This window comes from Wolffia australiana, chromosome 9, assembly GCF_029677425.1.
Source record: "Wolffia australiana isolate 7733 chromosome 9, ASM2967742v1".
NCBI lineage: Eukaryota > Viridiplantae > Streptophyta > Magnoliopsida > Alismatales > Araceae > Wolffia > Wolffia australiana.
In genome coordinates, this window is record NC_135843.1 from 5,856,102 (window position 1) to 5,877,298 (window position 21,197).

The 21,197-nt window shown below is 38.5% G+C and overlaps 1 protein-coding gene across 1 annotated transcript; it reads left to right on the forward strand.

Annotated features, from left to right (window-relative positions):
• Window positions 1-16,843: 16,843 nt before the first annotated feature.
• On the forward strand, window positions 16,844-20,590 carry CLT2 (CRT (chloroquine-resistance transporter)-like transporter 2). The gene is made up of 10 exons (XM_078581167.1): window positions 16,844-17,274; window positions 17,746-17,891; window positions 18,617-18,654; window positions 18,795-18,910; window positions 19,131-19,230; window positions 19,308-19,343; window positions 19,430-19,480; window positions 19,580-19,700; window positions 20,089-20,214; window positions 20,304-20,590. Exons 1-10 carry the CDS (start codon window positions 16,868-16,870, stop codon window positions 20,459-20,461), a joined length of 1,299 nt encoding a protein of 432 aa, XP_078437293.1. The 5' UTR covers window positions 16,844-16,867; the 3' UTR covers window positions 20,462-20,590.
• Window positions 20,591-21,197: the final 607 nt, after the last annotated feature.

Below are 21,197 nucleotides of genomic sequence, written 5' to 3' on the forward strand. Positions count from 1 at the left end.
GAGGCCTTCGTCGAGATTACTCCGGGGGTCTTGGGAGATTCAAGAAGCGTCACCGACACGTCATCAACCTGGGAAATCTGCTCCGCCGAGGGAGCACACCCCAGATCCATCAAGAACTCCTCTTTCTTGGAGGGTTCTTGGTTGTTACAGTTCAAGAAAGCCATTTCTTGGTACCTTTTTCCACCCTTCCACCATTTCTTGATCGCCCACCCCCCTTTCCCCATCGTTTCTTGATTCCCAACCGCCTCGTCTTGCCTTTCTTCATCGCCCACCCTCCTTTCCCCATCGTTTCTTGATTCCCAACCGCCTCGTCTTGCCTTTCTTGCTCGCCCCCCCCTTTCCCCATCGTTTCTTGATTCCCAACCGCCTCGTCTTGCCTTTCTTGATCGCCCACCCTCCTTTCCCCATCGTTTCTTGATTCCCAACCGCCTCGTCTTGCCTTTCTTGATCACCCACCCCCCTTTCCCCATCGTTTCTTGATTCCCAACCGCCTCGTCTTGCCTTTCTTGATCGCCTACCCTCCTTTCTCCCATCGTTTCTTAATTCCCAACCGCCTCGTCTTGCCTTTCTTGATCGCCCACCCTACTTTCCCCATTGTTTCTTGATCCCCAACCGCATCCTCTTGTCTTTCTTGATCGCCCACTTTCTTTCCCCTTGATTTCCTGATTTCTTGATTTCTTGAATTCTTGATTTCATGATTTCTTGAATTCTTGATTTCATGATTTCTTGATTTCTTGATCTCACCATATCTCCTTGATTCCCCTTCGTTCTCCCCTTCGCCCTCATCTTTCTTGATTTCTTGATTCCCACCCTCTACGCCATAACCGATTACTTGGTTTTCTGCCCCACCCCCACGACTATTCCCACGATACTTGGTTCGCTGTCTTGCCCGCCCACACGACTACGCCGTGCGCCAGCCAAGCGCGCGCCTTGTGCACCCTCTGCTCCGGCTTTTGTTGCACGCCACCCGTGGACTCAGCTCTCTGCTGGTAGTTACGACCGCACCGTCCGCACCCGGTTTTGTCCTCGCCAGCGACGACCCGACACTAAGCATCCGCTCGACGACTTGGACGCCTTGGACTAAGCGATACAAAGGTCAGTCTCGTCTCCCCTCTATAAACTCCAGTATTATTATCTTCGACAGTCTCGTCTTCCCCTATCGCGTCCGCTACCGTGATATTCTCGAACATCATCGGATAGGACTAGCCACCTTGTCGAGCATAGGGATTCTTGTGGTAGACGGACTGTCATCCGACTTGGACGCCGAACGCTCCAGGGCTGTTAGATGCCCCTCACTTAGTAGACGTCTAGTAGGTCCAGCGGGTCATTGGGAGTTTGATCTTAGGTTCACTCGTCTCTCATTGATCGGTACGGCCGACGTCGCTATCCGTCAAGTCCTTATCTGCTCATTCGTATTTTCTCATCATTCGGCTTACACCCCATACATTCGCATCATAACCCTGTGACGTGAAATGCGCCGATCGATCCCGGCCGTCGTCGTATCACATCATATTGGTATCAGAGCCAGGTTGTGTTAGCTTTCGCTTAACACGGTCAGTAGCATATCACTAAAGAAATTTTATTGGATTGTGCACGTCATTATTTTGAAAATCATTTACATCATATTGTGCACATCCTATTGGTTCATCGGCATTTCACACGTCATAACATTTCATCCATCACGCGCATACCCCTAGGCATTTTTTAGGCCATGAATGGTTGACCATAGGATGGTTCATACGATCACCTCAAGCATCCGAATACGGAGATCTTCTACCGCCATCCCTACTCGTAGGGCACCGGTGACGAGGCCTATGACGAGCCCTTGGCTCGAGATGTTTCCGACGACGGGAAAAGCTCCCATGCAGGAGCATTCTGCCCGGAGTACCGACCTCGAGGCCCGAGGTCCCACCTCCTCGATACCAACGAGCTGGCGAATGGGAGTATGACCGTGATGACCGCGGCGATCCTCCCGGGAGTATCAACGCGGCGACCGGCGAGGATCCCGCCACGGGAGTATGACCGCAAAGACAGGCGGAGATCCCCACCACGGGAGGATAGGCCAGCACCCGCTACTATGGCGGCCGTTCCTATTGTCCGGATAGGAACTACTATCCACCGAGACTAGAGGTTCTTGGCGTCACGACTACCCAGAGGACGGGGTGCTCAACCCCAACCGCATACCGGTGCGAGATGCATCGCACTATTCTTCCCGCCCGGGTAGCCCACGGTCACCACCTGTCGCACGTCGATCGGACGTCGCCACCTATGGCGACAGTTCCGCTTACCGGCCACACTATCGGGCTGCACCCACTCATGCCCAGGACCCATACGAGGAGGCCCCGGCACCACCTCGAGTGGCGCCGAGATACACAGTGGATTATGACCGCCCCCCCAGTTGGGATTATACCCCCGACAATTTGTCTCGACCAAGGAGGCCCACGGCATATTCCCCTCACCGGGTGCGTGCTTATCCAGCACACTCCCCGTTGCCACCGAGACGACCTCATCCCAACGGATACCCAAAGGAGCGGCCACCCTATCAACCGGCACCTCACCGAGATGTTTACTACGAGGATCGATCAGACCAATACAGCCAACCTGAAAGCTATAGATGTCAGTCTAGTTAATGACTCCAGCGGCCCAATTACCTTTATTGGCCTTCCAAAATAATTAACTATATCATCATATAGATTAATTAATGTCTGATTGATTTAACCCAATCGATAGGTCGAGTCTCTGACACGTGGGGTGCCAAGCTACACCTCGTATCCTAAAAGATATAAAGGAGTGTGTATCGATTCACTCATGGAACATGTTCATCATAAATTTCCATGTATATATAATCCCTCATCCACTTGATGCTCCTTGGATGACTTAGGGTATGGTCAACTGTCAAACCCTAGTCGGTCATCCGAGTTAGTACTGATGCATTCAAAAATCATTGGAGAACTCTTCTCTGATATTTCACTACCTTGGCTAAGGACTTCATCGCATCGTTTTCCTTGAGCTGTCAGCTCTTACACCGAGTGTGGACGATCCGATGTTGACCACTCAATCATCTTCATGAACTTCTTGATGTACCCGAACTAAGATCATTTAGAATCCCATGATTAGAGACTCATTGGCCATAGTCAAAGTACAACTGTCCGTCCACAAGACGTCTTTGTTGTCTGAGGTCTAAGGACTACTTACACAATCGTGATGTGAATCAACCTGATTGACAGTTTGGCATAATACTATTCAGGGATTCGTACGGATCAATTCAGTGAACTCTTTCCACTAAAGAGCACCCACTATCTATCCTTAGTGTCTCCACACTAATGGCTACGGGACCGGCCATACTCATCATATGAGTGAGGCTAGATAGTGCTATTCTAGCTGGATACTTCGATGTCCTTCATGCATTTCCTTTGAATAGGAATGTTTAGATCACATGCTTAAAGACTAGTGATCTCTTGTATTATGATCTCATTATAATTCACTAAGTCCGATCATGTATTCATGGACTTCATTATAAGCATCACGCGTGCACTATAATGACTATGTTCTATTAATGAACATGGAACAAGATGTGGAATGTGTGATTGGCTTCCCAGCCACATATATTTCCATTAGAAATGATGATGCGACACACGACAAAATGGATACGACGCGAAAACATGAAAACGAACATAGCAATGTGGTAAAACATCGAATGGGATGAACACAAGCAGCTAGAAATCAAAACGGGTGATAGTGCGGTCGTGCTCTAGCCCGGGGTATGTGGCCTGGGTGTCTTCAATTATTCCTTGGCCTGCCGGTCAGCCTGGACACAAACTGGTGTTTAAATGACGTCTCCGATGAGGCAAGCTGGCGTGCCCCATCATGTACCACTGATAACATGCATTTGTAGTACCTTATATGATCATATTTACATGTTTATATGAGCAATAAATTATGTGTCTTTGCATTTTATCAAGCTTACAATGATTTTAAAGTTACTTTCTGAGTTTTCTATGTTTTTTTGTATTTGTTGGGAATTCTCTAACAATAGATTCTAAAATAATATAATTTTATAGAGAGAATATGATTTTGTTTGTCATTTGTTGACATAAATTTGGAAAGATATTATTTTTCTATGTCAAAATATATATTTATAAGTATTTTTGGATTTCATTTTATTTAATATGAATTTTTAAAGCATTTTTAGTTTTTTTATTTCACGTCGCAATGCGTCGCCATTCAATTCATCGAATGGCAAAGAATCAGAGCAATCTATGACAATTTGTGCAAGCCAATCATTATCTGAGTTAATGATTGGCGTCAGCCAATCATTAACTAGGCAATCATTGCTTCACGATTTGGAAAGCAATGATTGTTGTAATGACATACATGCTTTTTATACTGTTGGCACAAGGTGACGCGGCACTCTCACGTCCACACATTTAAAACAAAAAGACAATAAAAAGAATAAAAAGGAAGTCTTCGCTGATGTGCCGCCACGTTAGCTGTGAATCTTCTCTTATCCGTTTTATTATTTTTTCTCTCTTTTGCCTTTTGTCTTCCTTTCGGGTACACATGGCGCAGAAGAAACTCAAGGGCTAGGATTGGCTAAATTTCAAACGGCCATAACGTTTGATCTACAACTCCGATTGAGCTGAAATTTTTAGCGGTACTTCATGTTCCCTTCATTTTTCCATCAATAACCTTTGATCTATAAAAAGGGGCCTAGATCATTGGGAAATTCATCTTGAACTTTCTTCCTACTTGTGTAGGCTGATTAAAAGATAGTGAGTTTTGAGATCCATCGAGTGTATTCTTGGTGTCCTGGGTGTGTGGGGAGAAGCATTGGAGAAGAGGGGGAGCTTACTAGAACTCGTAAATCGCCATGATCTTGGCGGAACGTAACGATCTAAAGTAAGCGTCTTCGCCTTACGTTGTTTCTTTCCAGGCATCATAATTTGCCTAATTAGTGCTTTTTATTGTATTTTCACTCACATTTACTCCTTTATACTCTCTTATCTTGTCTCTCTATCCTCTCCATCATAATGTCATCACCAATTTTTTGTCTATGTTTTAAAAGGTTTATTATTTGTTTTATTTTGTTGTGCAAAACTGGTTTGTTTTAAAATGTAATGGCCAAATCTAACACAAAGAAGTAACATAAAAATGGTATATAGCCTTTAAAAGCAGTTTAAAATTAACCATGACTATTATACAATAATATTTTTCTCAATTATTATATGTTTCAAATAAATAATAATCATTTACCCCTTCATTTACAACAATATAACTGTTCATGGGTATCATTACTGACCTTTGCTTTGATTACTACACAAACACATATGTGGCTTCACATCACTAATGAAGTATTATTAAGTACGCTAAAATGTATTTTTACTGAATAATCTCAATTACCAAACACAAATTAATATTCCAAATTTGAGATTATACCAACCACCACGTCACACAATCATTGGTTGACTATTGTATTTTCTAGGAGACTGGCATGCAACGGCACATCATTTAAATTAATAGTATAAAAAAAGGAATTTGTGTTTGCGTGGCGCAACTAAGACACAAAAGCCTAATTTAATAAAACTAGATTGTGTTCCTTTTTGTTCAGATTATGTGGCTCAGTGAGGGATATAAGTCATAAAATATTATTTTTCCATGCACCATTAGATAGACGTGACAATATTTTGTAACAAGATAAATGAAAATGGGCACAAACCAATTTTAAAGATAGTTCTTTTTACATGTTGGCATTATCAATTACATATTCATCAATATTACTACATACCACTGACCTCAATCCATTAAAAACAAAATTCAAACCCCCAATATCTTTACATTCGAAGAAAACATTATTTACAAAATAGTATGAATATTTCACCAAAATCTTACGTAATGCACTTGTAAAAACTTCATGTCTAAGCAGATATATTACTATTCTTGAGTTTCATCGTATGAAAAAAGTCAACTAGTGGATCCATGAAGTAACTATTAAATACAAGGTTCTTCACATGTCTATTAATACCATGAGTTCATATGATTGGTATTATCCCAAATATATTATTCTTTTATTTTACTTTCAATAGAACAAAGAGTTTTTAAAGCATTGGTATCCGTCTTCCTCACCTGGCTAAATCAATCAAACTATATGTAGGGATAGAGTATAATATGAAACTTCCCCTCTGTATTGATTATCCAAATTGGAGAAGAATAGGTTACAAAAATAAAAGAATTGGACAAAGAAGATAAACCGCGAAAAATGATAGTGAGGCTGACAAGAAGTGTGTACCCATTTTCCAACTGCTTAATGTAGATATTTCATTCATTTAATCGGGAAACAGAAATCAATTGGCATATGAGATGACTATTATGAGCAAGAAGCTAGTGGGTAAGAGAAGGCTCTTAGAGCTGAGAGATTGAAGATGATTTGCTGTGTAGTTCATCAAGTCACACAAATTGGCTTCCTTCCAGATTAAACAAAGGAAATATTTACATTTAGAGTTTGAAAAATAGATACCTTCGACCAACATTTAATTTACTTAGTATGAATAATATATCCAAGTATGATCAGCTCCTTGAGAAGGTGGTAAAGTGGGGATCATCATATAATACTCACCACTCTACTTTTTTCTGTAGTAGGAACCTTCTAGGACCAAAATGCACTCATAAATTAATCTTTTCAACCTAATAACATGTTAGTGGGGCTTCTATTGGTAGTTTTTTTATTTGGCCCAGTGCTTCTTGGGAAATTTCATTGATACCAATTGAACTATCAATGATGACCTGGTACTAATTAGAATTAAAATTAAGTATACTTTGTTGACAAATGATGTACATGCTTCAACTATCCGACATGACTGACTCAATAAACCTTATATAAAACGAAGATTAGTTGCCTCTAAAATAGTTTTTGTGAACTTTAGTATCACAACGTATAATTTATCTCATTCCATTGAACACCTTTGTTCACATCTTCCTATGGCGTTTAATGATGTGAAATAAGATTTGTGGTTAGGCATGATGATGATTGATGACAAAAGTCCCCCTACACATATTAACATCCATTCAATGAGGCTAGTCATTGTGAGATCTTTGTAACAATCACTGTACGATGAAACTCGAGGTTGATTATGAGAGAGATGGCATCACTGTTGGTTAATATCATCGTCTAATAAATGTCTCATCTCTTAGATTAAGTCATTTTCACAGAGTTTGGTGTTTCCATCGATGTGGGGCTGCGCGTTAACCATTTCTAAGAACAGGCTCTCCCACAATGCGTGCTTCCTAGTGAATCAAGGTCCATAAATTCATCCTATTTGAGTATTGATTAACATACTTGTCCCATACTTCCCTAGTGATGAATACCACTCTTGCTTGTATTGAATCTTGTAAGACAGACAGAAAAGCAAGGTAACATTAGGGAAGAATCATTCCAAATACCACAAATTAGCATTAACTCATAAAGTAGATAATATATATTTACCTGAAACTCATTTTTTCTTGGATCATCTGCTACAATAGATCTACAATAGTGATAACCTCTGGTGACTTACGTATTGCTTTAATTTTCCATTGATATTGCACAATTGGTTGCAGGTTTTCCCCTTTGCTCATGAAGTAGTCATTGGATATCCTTCTATATGTTAGGTGATGGATCCGTTAGACAACCGGATAGAAAAATAGAAAATTTACTAGTAAGAATTTGGAAGTCTACATCTATTGTTGATTTTATTATGGGATAAATGAATTTAACCAGTAATCTTAGCTATTAAAATATAGATTTGGTTCACTCATTTCTTGTTTACATAAAATACTATGACATATTAAGAGAAAGCAACTGTTGATCTCGAGGTGGGAATAAGGACAAGTGCAAGCATTGGTAAGCTCATGAATAGCTTTGTCCATGTAATGTAGGTTAGGATAATGATGAATACCAAGGCAATATCTTCTTGATATTCAAGAATTACACCATCAATCAGAACCTCTTAATTATTTAGAATCCGTTACTCAAACCTCTAAACTTACAACAGCTTGAAACATTTACCCTCTTGTTTAAAATATGCATGTTTGTATTCTAATCATTATTCAGTTTTTATGATTTCCTTGTACCTAGCGCTCGAGAAAAGCATGATCCCTTAATTTTATAAAGCTATCATTGACTTGTCAAAAGAAATATAATTTATGATATTAGAGGACTTTGACATCATATATTATGAAACATGATATTTTCCAAAGGGATTAAGCTACCTTGACAAAGTCATTGGAGACCTTCCTGGTATGTTACAAATTTTAAAAATTATATACTGAATGCTTAAATGCTGATATTATTTATACCATTTTGAATAGCTCATGAGTTAGTCTCTTACAGATAGTATCTAAGAAAATAGGAGCAACCGTAGAGCATAATAAATAGATAGAGTAATTCCAAAATGGATTGGTCCCTCATTCTAGGGTTCACATTGATGAAAGGAAATTTAACCTATCAAGCAGGAAAGATCATTATCCTCTTTTTTTCATTTATCAATTTTTATTAAAACATTCCGAAAAAATTTCCACTTAGTTTAATAGTAATCCTAATGACAAATAAAAAACTAACTTTATTTGGGCTTTCTGAAATTTTGTTTTTTAACATGTATTTTGGTTTATCCACTGCTCAAGGGCCTTTAAAGTTTGTATGAATGCGAAATTATATGATTTCATATGTTCTCAGAATATTTTAATATCTTTCAGTTTTTCAGATTTGGAGATTCCGTTGAGACATGTCTATCTAACCTTTCTAGTGCTTGATCTTCATATTTATTTTAATTCAATACTAAAGTGCAAAAAATATCATTTGATTGTGCATGAAGGAAATGGCATCGTCTGAAGATGGACAAGCCAAATATTGAAGTGCCAAGAACCTATTTGTCTCCACCATTTTAAAATAACTTAGACTATTTCTTGGCCACAAATCCTTCTACAAGAGTTTTATTAAGGATTTTCCAAATTTTATATACCCTTACCAATTTCAATTCAATAATACTTAATTCATCATTAACCAATTACCCAATATTTTTTTTCAGGAAATCAAAGACCCACGAATTCAGGCGCCAATTCTATAAGCTCTAGAGTGAAGCATACATTTTAATTGATGTATGATGCATCTAATTTTTCTATAGGACGAATCTTGGGTAAAAACAAATAATAAGCCCATGACAATTTATTGTGCTAGTAAGACCTTAGTTGATGCGCACAAGAATCATTCAACTATTTGCTAATGATGTTGCTTTAGAAAGTGGTAGGCCTCGTTTGCTTGGTACTAACATAGTTACTTTTCTGACCATCAAGATTAATGTTTTGGCTTAAATTGAAAGAGGCTAAAAAAAGATTAATGAGGTGGATATTATTGATAAAAAAATTGACATATTAACTAGAGATAAAAAGGATATAAAATTGTTGTAGCTGATCTTCAATCCAAACTAAACACTATGTCTTATATTCTTATCAAAGAAGAATTTCCTGAGGATCATCTACTAACTTTTCAAGCACGGAACATCCTTGGTCTTCACAACTTGTCAACTTTATTTTCATAAGAAAAACACTCATTATTGTATTTCCTACAGATCATTACATAACTTTTCAATCACAGAACTACATTCATTTACTCGATCTTTCAACTTTCCTGTCACGGAAAAATGCTTAAGGAATGGATGTTTAATCTGAAAAAAAAAATCCTCTTAGACATCAGACTTTATTGTTAAGAGTAGCCACAACTTTTTTATTTATGAGTTTATCAGATTCTCAAGGACGGGTTTTAGAAGAACAAATTGAATGTAGTTAACTTCTGTGACTCGCGTCCAGGTAGAAGCCACTTCTTCCCTATGGTAATTTTTTATAAGGTTCTAGAAATCTAGTTTCTTAAGCTTCATGGTTTAAATATTCCCATGATTATTCTTTGAAATGTGTACCATGTCCATACATTTGAAAGAGTGAGAAAGGTCATGCCTATTAATAACATCAAATTAGGTCAGTAAAGTTATGCTTTTATACTTAATTTTTACCAAATATTTTTAGATTTTCACTAGCATTGTTCACCATTTAAGGATAAAGTGATAGATTTATGATTTATTTTCCTAATTTCTATTTTTTACATATTTGATTAATTTTTTAGACTAACCCCACTTGTGTCTTTAAAGTCAAGTAGATTTCTCACATCTTCTTGGAGTTTTGATAAACTGAACGTAAGTAAATATTATAGTAAATTTGATACACAAATTGGAGGAAATTAGAAATCAAATGGATAATGAGAGGAGGCCCAATACACAAGAAGCCCATTCTTGAAGTCCATTCAAACCTCCTTAAAGATTGGGTCCACTAACGGCAAGAATTGTGGAACTAACCCACAATTTGAATTTGAATGGTCTGTTTTCAAATCTGAGGGCGCGTGGGTCCAAGCTGGAAATCAAGAAATCCTAGCCTTCCAATCCCTTGGAATTAGATCCAATGGCCAGAAGAGTTAGGCCACTTCTATTTATTCTCTTCTCCCCTCTCTTTTTATCTTATCTTAGATTTCAGTTCCCAACTTGTTGCTCGAGGCCTACTGTATCAGATTTCTTTGATCCATTATTGTTCTACAAGTGTGTGGGAGACAGAGTTCAAGGGAGATCAAGATTCCTGATGAAGGAACACCACTTAGCCCTTGGGGGACGTGACAACAAGGTATGTGTGATCTCCTGAAGGTTTGATTTTATTAGACTTCAAGCTTTCCAACGCATCAAAGGGTGCTCAAAATTCCTCCAATAGCAAAAGTTATAGTGATTTTTGTCGACTACTCATTTCTGCCACAATTTCACAACGGGAAATGCAGCCTATTGTTATATTTATCTTTATAGTGATGTGAGACGTAATCAGTGACGTCGTCCAACGGGTAATAACCTACGAAGATGTAACTACGTGATGCGATGTTCTCGGTGCGAGTAAGTACAGTCCCGACTCATGGGGTTTCACCGAGCCCCAAGCTCCAGGTGACAAACCGGTGACCATGTCGATGACCTCCTGACCCTCATCAGAGTGACGATGGCGACTACGGCATCGAGCGGACGAAGTCCGTTGGCGCTCACACGTAATGGATGGGCTAGGCCCTTGCCTAAGAACTCACTCGAGTAAAATCTCTCGTGGTGGTTTATCCTCACACCTGTTCTAAAACCGAGCGTGATGGAGTACAGCAGAAAAGTATACAACAGAAGATAAATGAACTTGGCGAGCTAGGGGAGCGAGGTACCTCTTTGGCGGTGTTGTTCCAATGTTGAAATACTCGTCACTACAGGAGCCAGGCAGGCGGATTCGATGGAGCTGTGTCGGACACGAACATTGCGTCGCTCAACTGGTGATGGTGTCACAAGTCAAGAGATGAGACGCTGGAGTAGAGAAGGTGAGGCAGGAGCACGGGGCGTGGCAGTAACAGCGCGAGGCACGGCGGTGTGCAATGAGGCATCAACAATGCAGCAAGGTGGTGATAGCGCAGCAAACCACACGTGGCGGCGTGGGCATAGGCACGTTCGACGGCAGCGGGAGCGACAGGCAACGTGGGAGCGGCAGGGGCGCGGGAGATGCAGACGGGGTTCGGGCGCGGGCATAGGCATGGGCACAGGCATGGGCAGAGGAGCAGCATGGGCATAGGCGCAAGCACGAGCAGCGCGGGCGACAGCACGGGGCACATCGCGAGCGAGGGCATGTGCAGCAGCACGGCAGTAGCAGCAAGGCGGGCACGGCGCAAGTGTGTCACCAGCATGGCGGTCTCGAGAGGCGTGCACAGCGCGGTACAGCACTCGCAAGTGGTGCAAGCGTAGTGCGGGCGTGGGAGCCGCGACGACAAAGCGATTGTGGGCGGCATGAACGTAACGTAGGCGCGGCTTTGTACTGCGGTCACAGGCGGCGCGGGCGCAACACGGGCGCGGTTTTGTTTGGTGGTCATAGGCGGCACGAGCGCGGCACAGGCGTGGCACGGGCATGGCACAACACGGCCATCCCGCGCGGGCAAGTGTAGTGGCGGATGGCAGTGGCTGAGCGAATCGGTGTCGTGAGGCTAGGGTGGGCGCGGCGGCGGATTCCCGTAGCTCAACGACTCGGTAGCACACGGCACGAGCAATGCGAGAAGTGGCGCGGGGTTCAAGCGGGTAGTGCGCCGGTTGTGGCACGGGTGGGGTGGCGGCTCGGTGGCTCGACGGGGGGTTGCAGGTGGGCGCGAACGGTGTGACTGGATGCGGGTGGTGGCGACTCACGGCCAGCGGCAATGCGAGCCAGTCGTGAGGGCCCGGCGTGACCAGGGACAGACGTTGGCGATCCGCCAGCTAGCGGCTGTATGAGGGGGTCGCGAGGGCGCGGTGCAACCAGTAGTGGTGGCAACGATCTGGCGGCGGGGGCAATGGCGCTCTCTTACCTTCTTTTTTCACACGATCGTGGAGTTTTTCTTTCCAAAAATAAAGTCCGACTAAGTTTCTAGAGCACCCATTCCATGCCTTATATAGGTATGGTGATGGGCCCCTTAGAAGAGGTCCAAAGGGGGGGGAATAAGCACAGGGCCCCCTTTAAAACAAACAAAGTAAACAAAAATAAAACAAAGGTTCAAAAAATAGGGGTCGTGCGAGTGGGTATGGCCTGGGCTCCAACTAGCGACTGTCGATGACATTGGTGTAGGCTTCGACAACATTTCTGATGGGCTGGGACTGCTTCCACTATGATAAAGCTTTTCTTACCCTAGAAAAATTCATAAAAATCATGATAAATGATTAGAGGTTATAATAAACAACATAAATACTTATTTTATTTTTTTTAAATAGTTTTGACTAGTTTTCTATCATTTAGTTGATCTTCTCTTTACAAAATAGTTAAAAATCCAAAAATATATAAAATCACCAAAGAAAGTTATTTCAAAATATATTTGAATTACAATTTACTCTCTCATTACCTGCTCCTTGAGGATTCAACCCTTAACTTGCCCTATTCTAAGAAAATAAAGTTTTATAAACATTGTTGTATAAATCAGAGCCTTAAACAACTTATTTATCCAAAATTCTCGTTTATCACCTATCAACATTAGTATAGAGACACTATGGGCACATTCTGGATGGTCTTTAGAGAAAGATTTCATTTAATGGATCTGTAGGAATCTTTGAATTCTATTACATCTAAACATCAATTTAGTTTATCCATGTTATGATCTTATAAATACTCAATTGACCTGGCACACCAAGGAGCTCTTATGCATAGATGACCATGTTTTTGGTTAGATGGATGAGTCCCGTGCCACAGACTCTAAACGTGTTTTACCTCGGACATAGCAACAGATACGTAGAGGTAATTGAGTTGTCACAATGAGATTGTCCCCCTCAGTATGAGAGGATGACATAAGGACAAAGATGTATCAAGCTCATTGACAGCATAGTAGGGAAATCGAAGAACTTGTTGTTTAATGATCCCTGTCATACATAAGTACTAAGTGGATGACAGATTAATGATTTATGACTAACCATACCCTAAGTCATTATAGGTTCTTGAGTAGATGAAGGATTATACATATATACTAACAGATTATGCAGAGGTCATTTGTTGTCTCTACAGTTCATTTTCAGAATCAGCAATGCCTTGTTCACCAAAATCCCAATTTTTTATTCTCTTTTCTTTTATATGTCATCCCTAACTATTGTATGTGATTTTTCCAAAGAATTATCCATCAAACTTTTATCCTATCCCTCCCTATTGCAAACTGTAGTTTTTCAATCGTAGCAGAAATAAGAGGTTATTCTAGAGATAGTCCTATTCTTCCCCTTATTTTCTATGTTCTGCTTCTGTAGTCTAATATCAATTTATTAAATATTTCTTATTTCTTCATTATCTTCATTGTGTCTCTGTTTTTTATCCTCCTGTTCTATTCTCCTATCTCTCTTATCTTCACTTTTCATATTTTATTTTATTCAATTATTCTCTTATCTTTATTTTATTGTTCTAACTTTTTATATATTCTTCTATTTTCTGTCTTCTATTATCTTTTGTCTATTATCCTGTCTTCTCTCTTTTCTGCATTTGGCAGATTCTTCCTCTTTTCATGGCAGCGGAAATTTCAATATATTCATTTTCCTTACCGCCCTTGATTTCTATTGATTACTATTTTTTCTTTGAATTAAAAAATGGAGAGTAATCCCTATAAAAACAACTCCGTGATGATACAAATTTACTCACTACATAAACAACTATAAAATTATAGAAAATTAATATTAGTATTATTTGATAAGAACATATTTCACCTATTGATAATAAAACCAGAACATACTGTTATAAATCATAAATGTCTAAACTAAGAGTTTCAGAGAGTAGCAAAAGGTGTGGAGAAAATTAAAGAAGGGAAAATGGAGCTGCTTAATTCCCCCTTTAATAACAATATTTGCAGTTCAAATAAGATGGGATATAATCAAGGTCACCCACCACACTCCAACTTTTTGGCTGTTCTAATGACAAATCTGATGTCAAGATAGATAGATCATCTATCATGTCATCATATGATGATAAAATTGAGGAATTCCGTCACATTGTGCCTAAAGTAATATCTTCAAACGTTCTGAGAATGATGTTGAAGTAGATGACAATGAGGAAGATGAAACTCTTGTATTAGAACCAATTGAAGAATGTATCTCTATGGTAAGTAATGTATCTTTGAATTGTATATAAAGAATAAGTTTTGTCAATAGTGACAAGAGCAAAAAATTTCTTGTGAATGATTTATTATCTATAAAGGCCATGAATTAATGTTAATTTGAAAAAAAACTAAAGATTTTTTTACTTAACTTTAGTGAAAGGTTATTTTGAATAGATTAGGTATGAATCTTTATTTATTAAACAAATGCATAAGATTCCGAACTTAAATGGTAAATTTTATAAATCTCCATCATTACATCTTGAGGAGAAAACGTTATTCAAGTTATTGATAAAGGCCTTAAATCAATGTCTATTTGCAAAAACTAAGGAAAATTTTAACATAAGTGAAATAAGTTTATTTTGAAATAATTGGTTATGAATGTGTATTTGATAGACAACTGAATAAGATCCTGGACTCTAATGATAGATCTTATTAATCTCTAGTGTTTCATATTTGAATGAAAAAAATTTGTTATGTTATTGATAAAGACCAAAAAATTAAGGAACTTTTAAAATTAATTTTAATGAAAGTATATTTTTAATACATTAGGGATTAAATTTTATTTCAAAAACAAATTCATAAGACTCTGAATTCAAATGGTGGAGCTTATTAATATCCGTTGCTTCATCTTGATGGGAAAATTTTCCTTATAATTCCTTGGCTTGATTTTATGGAACGAACAAATATGTTTACAGTTGGTAATTGATGTAATGAAGTTTTCTATTAATATGTTGATCAAATAGTGTGGAAGTCTCTATCCGGTGTCAAATACTTTCGGAAGGAGTTCGCAAAATATACTTTAGATATATTTTTAAACTTCATCCATGTTGCTTACTTTTTTCTATCAAAATATTGGATCAACCCGAACCAGCTTTCAAATATAAGTTTCTTCACATTAACCATCTCATGCATAAATTTTGAAACCTATGAACCCAATGTTTCAGGAATAATTTGAACTTTTCCTTTTTGTATTTTTTCATGTCTAAAAAATATTTCATAATTCTATTGTCTATGTTTATTTTTCTTTTATTTCCTTGGTTATTGGTTTTTCTGCTCACAGAAATTTAATTTTCAAACTTAAGCTGATTACTGGGAAATCAGTGCAATAGTAAAAAAACAAATACAAACGGAAAACGAAACAAAGATAACCCCCTTTGTTTCCAATTCTCAAATTTTGCAATGTTTACTTATGTTTCACCGAGGCCTATACACAAATGGGTAAAAGTATTTTTTTATTAAGCCCTATCTCTCAAAGAGAACGTATGCATTCAATTTTTGGAAAATTTGGCATGACTAAATAAGTTCACCAGAAACAGTCCATCATATCCTTGAACCAACAATCACAACTTTTGAAAGTTAATTTGAATAGATTAAGAACTGCTTAAACAAATACCAATTATTGTTTTAGATATGAATGTGATTTTCCAACTGGCTGGGATATCTACTAGAATGAGTCAGAGGTTTAAAATTCAAATGGTTAAGATACTTTGAATAGGAAGTTAATTAATTGAGGGAGTTAACGGATAAACATTTCCACCTCACATGATGCGTAGAATACCCTGCTATTATCTCTGGCTTCTTCATGAAATAAAATTTTAAGTGGAGCAAGGATATGTACATCAAACTCCAAGCCTAATCACTTATATCCTTCTGAAAATAACATAATAATACATAACATAACACAACATAATACAACATAACTTAACATTACATAACACAACACAACCTAACATAACACTACACAAACATAACATACCACACCATAACATAACATAACATTACATAACACAACACAACCTAACATAACACAACACAAACATAACATAACATACCATAACCTAACATAGCATAACACAACTCAACATACGAAAACCTAACCTAACATAGCATAGCATAACATAACATAACATAACATAACATAACATAACATAACATAACATAACATAACATAACATAACATAACATAACATAACATAACATAACATAACATAACATAACATAACATAACATAACATAACATAACACAACACAACATAACACAACATAACATAGCTAAAGGGTTATGTTTAGAAATATACATTTGCCAAAGGCTGGTTTGAATATCATGAATTTCCTGTGAACTTTCAAAGATTTTTGGAGCAGTTCAACGACCTTTAAAAAGCAATCCGACCCAGAAAGACTTTGAGACGTTCCGTCCTCATGGAACTTTCAACCTCTTTTTCGCCTCTCTACTCTGGTCTTCGATCTTCTTCCCGCTCGAGAGTCAAATTACTGTCAACGATCTTCGCGCCTCCGGTCGTGCTTGCGAATTCAGCGCGTTTCTCTACGATTCCTCCCCATGTTGGCAGATTCAATCGAGGAAACGATATTCCGTTGGGAATTGGAAGTGTTAGGCAGAGAAAATTGAAAAAAAATCCGTTTTTCGTTCCCCGAGCCTCTGCCATGGAAAATCCTGGCACCTCCAGTTATGGCGATCCGGATATGAGAATCCTTTCTGGGGCTGCGATTGCTGTTGTTTTAGCGGTGGCGAACCGTGTGCTATACAAGCTTGCGTTGATTCCTATGAAGGAATTCCCCTTTTTCTTGGCTCAGTTGACCACATTCGGGTATGTTTTTGCGCACCTTTTACTTGATAATGTCAGGGCTTTGTGGTTTTTTCGTGAAGATCAGATTTCTATGTGCCTACATTTTTCTTCGCGAAATTGTGACTTTGCTGTCAAAGTAAAATTCTTGGATTTTCTTCATATGAAAGTGATAGGAAACAGTAGCATCTCTGCTTTGATAAGATGAGGAATTGTAAACCGCACGGTAACTGATAGCTTCTCTTGATTCGTGCGGCAAAAATTCATGGCAAAACTAAAATTCTGATTGAGAAATTGGACTCCTCGATTTCTCCTTTTCTGCATTAATCTCCTTCACAGGTTATTGGGCTCAATTGACTATCATAGTGTGCCTTCAGAAGAATCTATTTTCGAATGTAATGGTTTTCTAAGGAAATTTCGCAGATTTGTCTGAAGAAATCGTGTTCTTTCTCCACATGTTTATTCAAGCCTCTGTGTGACCTGTTTCTTCTTCAGATATGTGGCTGTATATATGTCGATTCTTTACTTCCGTTGTCGGCTTGGTATTGTAACCAAAGAAATGCTTTCACTGCCGAAATCTCCTTTCTTGGCTGTTGGAGCATTAGAAGCCATTGGAGTCGCAGTAGGGATGTCTGCAGGAGGTATTTTTCTTGGTTTTCATCATTTTGATGGGCATTAAACTCTTAATGTTACAATTCTTGTACGATTTGGATATTTTTCTCATTTCGGAGAATGGAAAATGGGAGTCAGATTCTGAAATAATCTATGGTAATTCAAAGGAGAAGGGAGATGAAGGTTAGGTGCAGAGGGTGGCGGAGCAACCGGATAGAGACCGTGAGCGGGTATCCAGGGGGAAATGGTCTTGGAATGGTGCTTGTAGCCCTTCGAAAGAATCGTCTTCCTAGTTTAAAAAATTCTTGACTGATTTTCTTAGATGAACGCTTCAGATTTTATAATGGGTATTAATATGAAAATGAAATTACTACAACATCCGTGGCAGGGGTTTAGGATCCTTGCAGAATTCACTGTGGACTACGTGGGGGCTAAATGTGTCAATTTTTTATTTACCAGCGCCTGCTTTTAATTGGAAACTGTTCGTCAACACCTGATTAAGAACAGAAATAACTATCTTAATTCTGTGACAACCAAAGGAAATGATTTATTGCTTGTTTCCAGCATGAAAGTAACCTTAATAATCTTCTTACAAATGTGAAAACTTCGAATATTCTTTTGTTTAGGCAATTATTTCTTCTTTTAAGTCATTCAGCTACCTACCAGAGAAAACTTACTATAACTTATAGTTGGTATTTTACTAGGTTTACTATTTCCTCGTCATTTTTGGTGAACTGATCGTAACTTTCTTCAGCGATGCTTCCCGGACCTGTCATTCCCATTCTAACCCAGGTAAGTTTATTTTATTGAGTCCAATAAAAAGACATGCTATAGAAAGTTGGTTTCTCTCGAACAATTCTTTAAAAAGCATTGTTCAACTCATTGTGTTTAGCTCGAGTAGCTTACAGGCTAATAATGCAGTTTTTTTGCAGGCATTTTTGGTGTGGCAGCTTGTCTTTTCTTCTATTATCTTGAGAAGAAACTATTCATTTAATCAAATTCTTGGGTGCTTGTTGGTAGCCGGGGGTGTGATCATAGCCTTGTCCAGGTATATTTTACAAACCTATTTCTTCAAAAAAAAAAGATTTCACAAACCTATGGTTAAGGGAATTTAGGTTTTCAAGGGTTGTCACCTTTTGATGTAATCTGGAGAACGGATGTGCAAAACTGATTATTCTACCCTATGCACAGAATTTTTTATCAGTCACTGAGTGTCCTTTTTCCCAGCATTAACTTTCTTTCTGGTTCCATTATATGCTTAAATCCAGTGGATTGTCTGGTGGTCAACTCCTGTCCAAAGAAGGGTTATTTTGGCCATTATTAATGATAGCTTCAACTGCATTTCAAGCTGCTGCTTCAATTATCAAGGTATATTTTATTCTTGTCTAAGATGAAGAATGAGATAAGCTTACGGTTTCAGCGGTTTGTCTTACTTTTATTGACAGGAGTTTATATTCCTTGATGCTGCAAAGCGTCTTCAGGTTAGAATTCATTTGAATTATAATTTTTTGTAAATTCTTCTTTTGCTACAATGATAATGATGCATTTAGATCTTCATTATCATCAGGGGAAGCCACTTGACATATTTGTTGTCAACTCTTTCGGATCGGCATTTCAGGTGACCACATCACCTTTACTACTTTACTGAAAATTCAATGGAAAAGTTTGATAATTTTATGTTCCAAAAAATATGTTAATCCCTATTTTTCATACACAGGCTCTGTTCGTCTTCTTGCTTCTTCCCTTTCTCTCAAATCTAAAGGGAATTCCCTTTGCTGAGCTCCCAGGCTACATGAGCCGTGGAGCTGGGTGCTTTCTCAACAGTGGCAGTGAAATTGGTAAGTTTTCAATTACAGCCCAGAAGCTGTATCATTTTGAATGAATTTTATGAAGCTACTCAAATTGCAGTTATTTATTATCGGCTTTGTATTTAATTATTTGTATTTTCTGTGTGGAGCCCTTTTAAAAAATATATTTGTGGTCGGAGTGATGCCTCTGGAATACATGGACAAACGAAGTTCATGTATTTTGTTGTCTTTAATCTATTTTTGGTGCTCAGCGTTCATCTTAGTCCATAGTTTAATTTGAACGTCTTTAAAATCAAAGGACCCAAATTTTTTTCTAACTTTGGAGTTCACCTAATGGGACATAGTTACATTTTATTCCTTGATTTGTTTATTTTATGATGGCGGCATAATTTATCTTTTTTTCTCGTGTAATTTACAGGCTGTGAAGGAGCGCCTCTGTTGCCTCTTGTTTATATGCTCGTGAACATGTCATTTAATATATCTTTGCTCAGCCTGGTGAAGATCTCCTCAGCAGTAGTGTCCTCATTGTCAGTCACCCTATCAGGTTTCTCTCTCTTTCTCTCTCTCTCTCTCCAATCAATATTTCTCAATTTGTGATTTTAAAGTTCTGTTCATCTCATCCGATAATTTCAGTTCCTATTGCCATCTATATTTTCACCCTGCCGCTGCCATTGATTCCCCGAGGATCGAGCTTGGATGCGTTCTTTCTCATTGGAACAGGAGTTCTTGTGCTGGGTCTGATGATTTACAACCTCCCTCGTTCAACAAAAACTCCTTCCAAGGCCAATTGACCGTCTCGGTCAGATAAGAAACATGTATGGAGAAAGCACTAACAAAATCCGAGGTATCCTCATGATGTATACTGCATCGAAGAGAAAATTCTTTATTATAAAACAATGAAAGCATTGTTTTTCGTGTCATTATCTATTCATTGAGGTGAAGGGAAAACCTCTCCAGGATAAATTCTGCGGAGTAATATATATGAAAATGTGTCTTATCTCAAGGTAGTCATTTATTTGTATTCCTTTTAATGTTCGAAAACTAATGTTTTATAATTATTAAGAGTTCTCATGAGCTGCGCAGTCTGTGAAATGGGTCAGGTCCATCCTTCTCCGATTTGTTAGGATAATCATTAACATTGGATCAGATAGAACGAACCGTCCCTCAAAGAGAATGATATTTTCATTTATGATTGTCCTTCTCTCATTAAATACGGTGAAGCTAAGACTGTTGCATTCCAACATGGCCCTCGAGCAAATTTGGCGATCTCATTTGCACAAAGGATTCATTTCGAACATCTCAGATTGGTTTTTATTCTCTGTACATGGCATTTAATTTTTTTATACAACAAAATTAATTTGATATTTTCAAAATTCTGTTAATGTTCTCATGAAATTGGATTGTTAAGGGATGATCGTTTTCAATGGATACATGCTCAGAATTATTCCTGGCAGTACGACAGTCTACATTTAGTGGTACCATACCACAGAAATAGCTGTAGCACTGCTCAACGATTTTTATGTTTTG

What these genes read in the sequence shown, in the direction of transcription:
- CLT2 (XM_078581167.1), top strand. Translation starts at nt 16,868, where the DNA reads ATGGAACTTTCAACCTCTTTTTCGCCTCTCTACTCTGGTCTTCGATCT. An exon ending in GCTCAGTTGACCACATTCGG is followed by an intron (nt 17,275 to 17,745) that starts GTATGTTTTTGC and finishes TTTCTTCTTCAG; the next exon opens with ATATGTGGCTGTATATATGT. An exon ending in ATGCTGCAAAGCGTCTTCAG is followed by an intron (nt 19,344 to 19,429) that starts GTTAGAATTCAT and finishes CATTATCATCAG; the next exon opens with GGGAAGCCACTTGACATATT.